Source organism: Gossypium hirsutum, chromosome D10 (genome assembly GCF_007990345.1).
Source record: "Gossypium hirsutum isolate 1008001.06 chromosome D10, Gossypium_hirsutum_v2.1, whole genome shotgun sequence".
NCBI lineage: Eukaryota > Viridiplantae > Streptophyta > Magnoliopsida > Malvales > Malvaceae > Gossypium > Gossypium hirsutum.
The window spans coordinates 2,964,959-2,976,015 of NC_053446.1; the positions used below are offsets into that span (position 1 = coordinate 2,964,959).

At 32.7% G+C, this 11,057-nt stretch overlaps 1 protein-coding gene across 5 annotated transcripts; it reads right to left on the reverse strand.

Moving 5' to 3' along the window:
• Nucleotides 1-683: 683 nt before the first annotated feature.
• Nucleotides 684-10,839, reverse strand: LOC107941807 (agamous-like MADS-box protein MADS1). Of its 5 annotated transcripts, XM_041102801.1 has the most exons (10): nucleotides 10,407-10,639; nucleotides 9,913-10,148; nucleotides 6,946-7,024; nucleotides 6,664-6,725; nucleotides 6,463-6,562; nucleotides 6,301-6,342; nucleotides 4,143-4,243; nucleotides 3,641-3,696; nucleotides 1,283-1,324; nucleotides 1,051-1,185 (listed from the first exon to the last, which is right to left on the reverse strand). In XM_041102801.1, exons 2-8 carry the CDS (start codon nucleotides 10,137-10,139, stop codon nucleotides 3,642-3,644), a joined length of 666 nt encoding a protein of 221 aa, XP_040958735.1. In that variant the 5' UTR covers nucleotides 10,140-10,148; nucleotides 10,407-10,639; the 3' UTR covers nucleotides 1,051-1,185; nucleotides 1,283-1,324; nucleotide 3,641. The 5 variants fall into 5 exon arrangements, with proteins under 5 accessions (XP_040958736.1, XP_016730909.1, XP_016730907.1 ...); XM_041102802.1 differs by lacking the exon at nucleotides 3,641-3,696 and having other exon boundaries at nucleotides 684-1,185; XM_016875420.2 differs by lacking the exons at nucleotides 3,641-3,696; nucleotides 4,143-4,243; nucleotides 10,407-10,639 and adding an exon at nucleotides 10,706-10,839 and having other exon boundaries at nucleotides 684-1,185.
• Nucleotides 10,840-11,057: the final 218 nt, after the last annotated feature.

Genomic DNA, 11,057 nt, shown 5'->3' on the forward strand with positions numbered 1-11,057 from the left:
CAATATGTACGAATTTTCAATGAGAAAAACAGTTTAAATCACAAGTAAAAAGAAATTAATAGGTAAGTACATTAGGTTAAGAATAATAAATGCAATTCAATTATTTATCATGATATTATCATTTTTCAGTAGCACGTAAAAAAATTATCATGATAAAAAAATTTCAATATTAAAAATCTAATTATAAATTTTATGTAAAAAATTGTCATATAAGACAATAATGAAGTTTTGATTGGATGATAAAATTTTAATTTTTACATAAAAGTATGAAAATATACAAATATTCTATAATAGTATAAACTAATGATCTCGATATCAACTCAATCATACACTTAAATAGTATAATAGTATAGATAAAAAAAATTAGATAAAAAGAGAGTGAAAACATGTTATTTACCTGATACTTGCAGTTCATCATTTGCTCTCCAACTTTTATTTCCTCCCCTACAAATTTATAATCCTCAATTTGCCATTGAAGTAGTTATAATTTCCTCTATCACGTCTAAACACTCTATTCAATTAACCAGACTTTGTTCTCACATTGTGCGTGCATGCAGTAGACATAAATATTTTAATTTTCTGAGTCCAGTTTTTCCTTTTACATCAACCTAAACAAGCTTTTAGTTAGTTCCTAGATATACATATAATCTTAGTTTGTAGAACCTTAATGCATGTTCTAAGCATATGGAAGGGGACATTCTTGTCTGAAAATCAAACTTATCAGTCTTACACACTCTACACATCTTAAACATGGCAGAAGATGAGTTCTAGGGTCCTCCATTTAAGGAAAGTTAATATAAATATTCCTGCCTTATATAGTAGCTTTCATCTGACGTAATACTAAGATGTTCTTCTCTAAAACTGAAACAGCAGCAATGAACCATGCACACCCCCACAACATTAGCTGCACAAACCATAGGAAACAACATGTTATATAGCTTCATCTAAGATGAAAATATATTGGGCAATACATAGACATTTCTTCTGCAAAGATCCTTAAACTAGTTGAAGAACTATCTGGTCTTGCTGCTGCTGAGGGTTGTAATAATTGGCGGCGGGTTGTAAGGCATCAACTTGGAAGTAGTTCCGAGAGTCATATGGCTGAGAATGTATGGCCTCGAAGTTATTACTTGAACCTCCGGGCATCAAATTCATGCTCTGCTGCTTCCTCTCGTTTTCAGCTATCTGCAACATACAGTAAATGGACGAGCGAAATATAGGTGTTTTTTTTCAACCGCGACAACAATGCTAAATTAGCGCAAAGAAAGAAGAGAGATCAGACCTTGGCTCGAAGAAGTTGGTTATTGTTATGCAAGTCAATTTCCTGCAGCAATGGACAAAATTTATAAACATACACACTAATAACATAGTATGGATCGGTCCCTACATGGTTCAATCATATATACCACCATTGAGACCCCTTTTAATTGATGGCCAAAGACCAAAGTAATTGCCTTACATAACACACTCAGGCAAGCAGTTATTGTTAGTAGTCAAACCGGCTTCAAGGTCAGCTAAACATGGATACAAGTTGATTAGTTGGCTTGCAAGGTGATAAGTTATAATGGCTTTAAGCTAACAATGCTTGGATAGAAACAATGTGGCAAGAACATAAGCAAGGTGGTAGCTTGCTGAAAGTTCCTTCAAGGATTGAAAACATAAATAAAAAATGATAATAATAATTATGGGATAAGTATGGCAGCAAGGTTAAGCCTCTAAGTCGGTTTATATAGCCTATATATATATACACGTTTAGATGTGTAGTGTGTATAAGTGACCAAAGCAAAAAGAAGTATCGTGAGAAAAAGGAGATTGAGTGTTGAGAAGCATAAGAAATACTAGGCGTGATAGTGAATACTAGCAGCAATTGTGAAACTACAAAATATATCTGTGTTATTTTGTTATTTTTCTTGAGTAATAAAATTATTTTGGTTTAAGTGTACACTATGTTTTTAACAAGCGGTATTCAAGCTAGGTTTGTATCCTTGACACGATGATGAACATGATTCAACCGTAAATCTCAAAATTAACAAAGTCAAATTATGTTAATTGGAGCATTTCAATAAAGCTTTAGCTCGGCTTTCAAGATTGTTGGGATACTGTTGAAGAAGATTATTGAGATATTGACAAAAATGCAACTGCCGAATCAGCTTTGACAAATAAAGAGAAAAGAGCATTGAAGCAAGCTCGTAAAAAGGACAAGAAGGCATTGTTTTTTATTTTTTAAGGAGTTGATGAATCAACATTTGAAAAAATTTTAGATGCGAAGACATCAAAGTAAGCTTGCAGCATTTTGCAAAAATCCTTTCAAGGAGTCGTAAAGGAAAGCTGAATTTGAGATGTTGAAAATGAAAAACTTGGAAAGTATTGATGACTATGTCACTCAAGTGAAAACGGTTGTGAATGAAATGAAAAGAAAAGAAAAAGAGAAACTTTCAATGATGTTAGAGTAATGAAAAAAAAATTGCAATCATTGACATGCAAATTTGATTACATGGTTATTGTCATCAAAGAAACAAAAGATTTGTCACAAATATCTATCAATGAACTTGTGGGTTCTCCAAACCCATGAGCAAAAAATGAAGCACAATGATGATATTGGAAATTTGGAGCAAGTATTGTAAAACAAGTTATCTGTCAATGAAAGTGGAGCTAGTAGTAGCTCTAGGCTTGCAATCGTGGAGGATATCATAGAGGATACAAAGATGGAAATAGAGGTGGGTGAGGAACACATGGATGTGGCACTCAGTCATATATTGTAGAGGACAAAAAGTGAAGAGCAAAAAATGTCTAGTCACAATTACACAAAAGAATGTGAAATATCAAAGAAAAATATTTGGCATATTGATAATTGTGCCAACAATCACATGTGTGGCCGAAAAGACCTATCCTCAGAGTTGGATGAGACTATTCATGGATAAGTAACTTTTGGAGATGAATCGCACGCCGCAATCAAAAGTAAAGACAAAGTCATAATTACTCAAAAGAATGGAGAGAAGTACATATCAGATGTTTATTATGTACCAACTTTGAAAAGCAACATTATTAGCTTTGGCCAACTTTCAAAAAAAGGACATGAAGTGCAAATGAAGAATCACTTATGTGCCCTAAAAAATAATAGTGGAGAATTAATTGCACTAAATGATATGATGCGGAATCGATTGTTCACTATTGACATTGAATCAAGAGAAGTGAAGCGTATGAAGACTGCAATCAAAGATGATTTATGGATGTGACATTTAAAGTTTGTGCTTCTTGGATTTTTTAGCTTGAAGCTATTGTCAAAAGCAAAGATGACGAATAGGTTACAATAAATTAATCCTCTTGATCAATTGTGTGAAGCTTGTATTAAAGGGAAATAACATAAACAAAGTTTTGAACTTGAAAAATCCCAAAGAGTCAGGAGACCATTGAAGATTGTGCACACTAATATGGCAGGTCCTTTTAATATACCATCACTTAGTAAAAACAAGTACTATCTTACCTTTATTGATAAATTTAGTAGAAAAATTTGTATATATTTTCTTAAAACAAAATAAAAAAAAACACTTGAAAAATTCATGGAATTCAAAGCTACGGTAAAAAAAAGGAGTGGACATTATCTAAAGATACTCATATCTAATAGAAGAGGCAGATATACCTCAAGATTGTTTGAAAGCTTTTGCAAGGAGCATGGAATCATTCACCAATTGACAACTGCATACACGTTACAACAAAATAAAGTTGTTGAAAGAAAAGAACCATACTATTCTTGATATGGCAAGAAGTATGGTGAAAGGTAAACAAATATCAAAAACTTTCTAAGTTGAAGTTGTTCAATGTGTTGTTTATTTGTTGAATCGATGTCCAACAAAAAGTGTGAAATACAAGATGTCGAATGAAGCTTGGATTCATCGAAACCCCAGAGATGGGCATTTCAAGGTCTCCGAATGCATCGCATATACTCGCGTACTTGATCAGACAAGAAGGAAGCTTAAATTGACAAATGAGCCAAGTGCATCCGTATTGACTATGAAAAAAAGTAAGACCTATAAACTATACAATCCTCTCACCAAAATAAGTTATTATTTCAAGAAATGTTAAGTTTGATTAAACAGATTACTAGAGATGGAGCGACGAAGAAAAGAAAATTGAAGCATTACTTTTCAATGATAATAAAGATGATGACTTCATCAATCAAGGTGACCAAAGTGATGATCAAAGTCCTCCTGCAAGTCCTACTGCAACAACTCTTACATCTACACTGTCATCACCAAATAGTAGTAGCAGTTTAGAGGAAGCACATAAGAGAATGTGCAGTCTACATGACATCTACAGTGTTATAGAACCTACAGAGATGACTCTTAATTAATCATTATTCTGTTTAATGACAAAATGTGATCTAATAACATACGAAGAAACAATTGAAGGTGTCAAAGTGGAAGAAGGCGATGGATGAAGAAATTGTAGCAATAAGAAGAAATAATAGGCAGGAATTAACAAATTTGCCAGAAGAACACAGTTTAATTAGTGTCAAATGAGTGTACAAGATAAAAGCAATAAAGAAGGAAAAGTAGGAGAAGTACAAGGCAAGACTAGTTGTCAAAGGCTACAAGCAAAAACATGGAGTGGATTATGATAAAGTATTTGCTCCAATAGCAAGAACCGACACCATAAGTCTTCTCATGCAGCACAAAGCAAATGGAAGATTTTTCAAATGAATGTGGAGTCAACTTTCCTTAATGGTTATGTAGAAAAAGAAGTTTACATTGAGCAACCACCTGGATATAGCAAACAAGGACTAAAAGACAAAGTCTACCCCTCGAAGAAAGCTTTATATAGACTAAAACAAGTTTCAAGAGTATGGAACAAATGAATAGACAAGTACTTTCAGAAGAATGGGTTCATAAAATGTTTGTATGAGCATTCCTTGTATACGAAGAAAAATGGAGATAGTGATATCATCAAAGTGTGTTTATACATGAATGGTATGATCTTCAAATGAAACAATGTGTTTATACATGAATGGTATGATCTTCAAAGGAAACAATCCAAGCATGTTTAATGATTTTAAGAAGATTATGACTAAAGAATTTGAAATGATAGACATTAGTGAGATGTTAGACTTTCTTGGAATTGAGGTAAAATAAATGAAAGATGGAACATTTATGTCTCCAAAGGAATAAGTAGAACAAATTTTAAGCACGTTAAAATGAAAGATTGCAAAGCAATAGCCACGCCATTAGAACCAGACATGAAATTAAGTGTTGATTCAATGAAAGAGCAGGTAAATTCAATGTTGTTTAAAAGCCAAAACAAGACAACTTAACTGTAGCAAAAAGAATTTTGAGATATGTCAAAGGTACGATAGATCAAGGTTTATTTCATAATTTTGAGATATGTCAAAGGTACGATAGATCAAGGTTTATTTCATACTCTCACAAAATTCAAAATTGGTTGGTTATTCAAATAGTGATTATGGTAGAGACTTAGATGATCGCAAATGCACGTTTAGATATTTATTCCATATTGGCTTTGCAACATTTTCATGGTCATCAAAGAAAAAACAAACAATAGTACTCTCAACAATTGAAGTAGAATATATAGTTGCTTGTCAAACAATTTAGTTAAAGAATATTTTAAATGAACTATCTCTTACAAAAAGATCCAATTACAATTTATGTTGACAACAAATCCACATTATCTCTTACAAAGAATCTAGTGTTTTATAGCCAAAACAAGCATATTAATATAAAATAACATTTTATTTGGGAAAAGGTGAAGAATGAAAACGTTCAACTAATCAATTGAAAGACGAAATATTAATTAACAGATATTTTTACAAATTCACTGAAGACAAACATATTCCACAAACTTAAAAGAAACACATATAATGAAAAAGCTGGATTTGAGGGGAAGTGTTAAAAGTCAAATCCACTTCAAGGTCGGCTTATCATAGAGATAAGTTGATAAGTTGGCTTGCTAGGTGGAAAGTTATAAATGGTTTTAAATTGACAATGCATGGATAGAAACAATGTGGCAAGAACCTAAGCAAGGTGGTAGCTTGCTGAAAGTATGGCAGCAAGGTTAAGCCTCGGTTTATATAGCCTATTTACATACACGTTTGGATGTGTAGTGTGTATAAGAAAGCAAAGAAAAAAGAAGTATAAGTGAGAAATAAATATTGAGTGTTGAGAAGCATAAGAAATATTAGGCGTGAGAGTGAAAACTAGCAGCAGCTAGGAATTGTGAAAATACAAAATATCAGTTTTGGATTAAATAGCGATGTGAAGAGCAACAAGAACGGAAAAAAATACTTACCTTTTTCTGCATATACTCTATTTCAGCAAACAACAGCTCATTCTGGTAGAGTTTAGAGGGGAATAAATTAAAGGAGAAGGAAAATTTTGTCAGTAGCAATAATAATAATTAATAATCATCCTAAAGGGACTATTTTTAATTACATAAATTATTATCAGATACCTTTTTGGAACGGATTCTGCTAATTCCTTTTTCTAAACGACTCTCCAAGCTCTTAAGCTCTTTCATAGGCAATCCCCCTACGGACTCCCCCAGCATGTGCCTGCAAACATATATATATAAGCATATAGCACTGTCAAACAACAAGGGTTTTGAAATAAAATTATATATGATGAAAATGAATTAAAACCATGGGGAAATAACCTGTTTGTATTCTGCAAATTCCGGATTTGATTTCGGAGTTTGTCAGCTTCTTGCTGATAGAACTGAGATTTACATCCGCATGGCATTACCAAAGAAATTTTATTAAGTAAACCAAGGAGTTAACAAAACCAGGTAGTAAAAAGCTAGTCAAGCAAAGAACTATTTATATTAAAGGTTCACAACTTCTCTAGAGAAATGTTAAAATTATGGACTTATTTGAATGCAAATTGAAATTAAAGGGACTTGCTAAAAGAAAACAAAGAAGATTAAGTGAGTTAATACCTGAGCATTAACTTCAGCAACTGACCCAGTGTTGGAGGAATCAGAAGCCTTTTTGTACCTTTCAATTGTTGCTTTAACACTGCAAAAACTTTGTGTTAATTATTTGAAAAATGTATATACATATATATATAACTCATGCACAAGTACACATATAAATCATTCATGAAATGCTTGCATGTGATCCATATTACCAACCTTTAGCAATGTTATTATGATTAATTCAAAATTACATTATGTCGTCATTATCATCGTCATCATATGTAAATGTAATGCTAGTAGATAGCTATTTTATTAAGCAAAATGGTCAAATCAACCAATTTTGTCAGTTAACTGAATCGAATACGAAACCTTGAACCCCCAAAAATTTACAATTACAATGGAGCAATGGCTAGCTTTGCTGTTCACATATATTTTGATTGATGAGACCCTCCTAGTCACCTCGTTAGTCATCCCCCAAATCAACTTTAATCTCCTTTCTGATACCTTAATTTCGTCGAGCCAGTGATTGGCTATCCCTACCTATGCTGGCACTGTTTCTAGCAGTATGATTGGCTCAGAGTTTTTTATTTGTACCAGGTGTCATTAACCCATTACACGAAGGATAATACTTCAGAAGTTCGTACGTTATTTTAGTTATTAACCCACCTTATTTAATAAACAAATAGTGTAAAAAATATAATAATAATTTAAAAGAGGTAAAGTAAAGCAAAAGCCAAGAAAGAAAGAGAGAGAGAGAGAGAGAGAGAAGAGTTTAATTATATAGTAATATAATAAAACAGTGATTTTATCAACTTCTGTCAGTGTCTGAAAACTGTGAGGAGCAGCAGCCATGGTTACAAGTTTCACAGTAGAAGCCAAAATCTCAGAACACTCCCATTGGCTCGCAGTTGCCGTACGCAGTCTCTCTCAGATAACACTGCTGTGTGCTGACTTACGTTTTCTTTTTTACTTTGAAGTGTTGATTCTCTCTTAATATCCACTTGGACCTTTCACAAATGCAAACCGGGGAAGCTAATGCCAACAGTGAGTCATTCATTATAAATGATAATGATGACCCTTTGAGCAGTTTTTGAGCTTTATTTCATCGGCTAAATGGATTTGCAATGATGAAAAGAAAGAAAATTTAAAAGACAAAGAAACTCAGTTTTGGAATAATGTAAGAAAACCCACTAGTCAAGAAACTGAAAAAATCGTGTGTGACGTGTGACCAATAGATTCCATAACTAAGACGAAACGCCAACCTAATCTTAGTCGTGAAATCATCAAAACCATATATTCTTTTTACCCAAATCTATAAACCCTAGATAGATTAAGTACATAAAGAAGACCCAAATTGATGATAGACAGGAAGGAAAAAATAGTAAGTCTAAAACTATGTAAAACGTTGGTGAGTTATATCACTTTGCTTGATTTAAGGGTCACCAATTAAAAGGGTTTTGGGGAGAGTTGTTAGCCTTGTGTGGTCAATAACCGAAAAAGAATCTTAATGTGTCGAAATTTGAAGGTGAGACAGTGAGAGAAGGAAGAAATGTAGGGCAATTGTTGGGTGACAAAAGTCGAGAAAAGTGAAGTCTCAGTAGGAATTAGAGGAACGGAGGCTTACAAATATGAGGGCCAATAACAAAGGGAGAGGAAATTAGTAATTTAAAAAGAAGCGAAAGAGGGTTGGGAATTGGGCAAATTTTGGGGTTTGAAGGCTAATGGGCATGAAATCAAACAAATTTGATGTGGTTCTCCAAGGATGCAAACATTGATTTGTAGTTTTGGAGACTATGCTTCAAGGATGAATTTTGATTTCTTTCTTCCGTTTTTAATGAGAGACAAAGTGGGATATTTCATTTGGGTAACATTGCTGATCTGGTGTCATAAAATGTTGCTGAGATTTGTTCTTTTATTGTGCTTAAAGCTTTGGAATTGAGCTTCACTATTTCATGGTGTATGAATTCAGCCTTGGAATCTTTTAGAGGTGTTGCCACAATTCTTGTAAGATGAGTACCCAGGTGTTTTAACAGCCAAGAGAATGGTGTCTTTTATTATTGCTTTTGGTGATTTTTGTTGTTGTTGTATATGATCTTAGGTATTGCCTTTTTATCTTATTAATATATATTTTATTTCCGAGCAAAAAAAAATAACCAAAAAAAGAAAAAAGAGAACAAAACCCTAATTTGATTATGTTTGATTGTGAAAGGAGGAGAATTCACATGGTGCCCAAAGTGGGGATTTAGGGAACTTTTCGTGTATGAAGAACCCTAATTTAGATCTTATTGAATTTGGTTGTAAAAAGGTTCCCAATGACAGAAAATTTTTTAAAAAAGAACTTGGGGTTTTCTAAAATCGAAACCCTAATTTGATTTTCTTACATTGGGGGTTCTTAATTTAGACAAATTGTGTATTTTTTTGTAGTTTGCTTTTGGGCAAACCCCGTTTGCTATCTTGATCTTTTTCAATTGACATCCATTAAGTACGATTTTTGAGCTAATGGGAACATGACAGATATTCATGTATATAGTCCCTTTAGTCCCATGGCTGAGACAGGCTCTCCCCCCCCCCAAAAAAAAAAAAAGAAGGGAAATCAAGCACAATTTTTAACATCAATGGAGGATATATCATATCATATCTCCAAAATCTATAGTTTTAATTTGTTACTTCCAAAAAAACATGATGCTGTCTATTTCCATCTCTTGCACCAGATCCATGTATCCATCAAACTAGGAACTTAAGAAAAAGATCATAAACAGGAAAAAAAAAGAATTATATATATATAAAGCCCTAAAGCTTGTACAGATAAAAAAGACAAAATAGAAGGAAAAAGAAAAGACAAGTAAATCTTAGTTTTAGTGAACTCAATCTATAGCTTTTCACCAAAAAATTTATAATTAAAATTAATACTTCCACTGATCAAAGATCCATTCCTGTATATATATATAATTCATTGTACTTTGAGAAAATTAAGATCAAAGGACATACCTATTGTTGGCATACTCATAGAGTCGACCACGGTTGGAGAAGACAATCAAAGCAACCTCAGCGTCACAAAGAACTGATAGCTCATAAGCCTTTTTGAGCAAACCATTGCGCCTCTTACAAAAGGTAACTTGGCGGTTCGTCGTGTTTTCGATCCGCTTGATCTCGATCTTTCCTCTCCCCATTTTCTTCTGGGGAGAGTCTTCAAGGGATTCATTGGGGTACACCATGCTTCCTAACTGAAAAAAATAAACCATGATGAAAGCAATAGTACCATTTACTATCTTCTTTGAAAAGCACATATATAGAATCTGATGACCAAAGGAGAGCTAAAATAGCCAATGAAAAAATAAACCCAAAGTAAGCGAAGCAAGAACAAGTGATTAAAAGGATTATGTTTTCAGTTTATGGCTAACTAACCTTGAAAGGAAAAGAAAAGAAAAAGGCAAGTATGATAATTAAAGGCAGAAAAAGAAAGAGAAGGGTTTTTTATTTACTTCTCTTTGTTTCTCATTTTAGCTGCAAATCTCTGACCAGAAGAGATGCAGGAGATGGAAGCAAAGAAGGGTCTAAAGTTTCTATTTATAAATGTAAATAAACCAGAAAACCTTTTTCTGCTGAGTTTATCATCATTTTTATATAACCTGTTAATTTAATCTTCCATTTTCACATGCATGTATTTGGGTTTTTTGAAGGCTTTATTTAAAAATATTTTAATAATCTAAGCTGTGAATTATATTTTAAAGATGAAGAGAATAAAAAAGAAAGGATAAAGTTGGGAATCATCACATCTTACATCTATGGTTGAGACCGGTAGTTGCAGCCTGAGCTCAAAAAAAAAAAATTTACATAATTTATTTAAAGCCTTATATGTGAATACCAGAGAATATTAAAAATCATGGTATCTAAGCCTTCAGCTTTTATCACTTTATAGGTGTAATTTTAGATAGTTTAGTATATATCACAATTTTTATACCAAAAGCATCTATTAAGATTTTCATCAAAATACCAAATTTTCTAAGTTGGTATTTTTAGATATTTCGGCATATATCAAAATTTTTAATGAGATATCAAAACTTGTTGAATTGAATTGCTTTTTAAAAAAAATAAAAAAATCTCTAAACAGCTTACAACAATGAGCTCCCAAA

Coding starts and splice junctions, on each gene's coding strand:
- LOC107941807 (XM_016875420.2), bottom strand. CDS start 10,139: ATGGTGTACCCCAATGAATCCCTTGAAGACTCTCCCCAGAAGAAAATG. Junction 6,726..6,945: donor TTGCTGAAGTTAATGCTCAG/GTATTAACTCAC, acceptor TGTAAATCTCAG/TTCTATCAGCAAGAAGCTGA. Junction 6,563..6,663: donor AATTTGCAGAATACAAACAG/GTTATTTCCCCA, acceptor ATATGTTTGCAG/GCACATGCTGGGGGAGTCCG.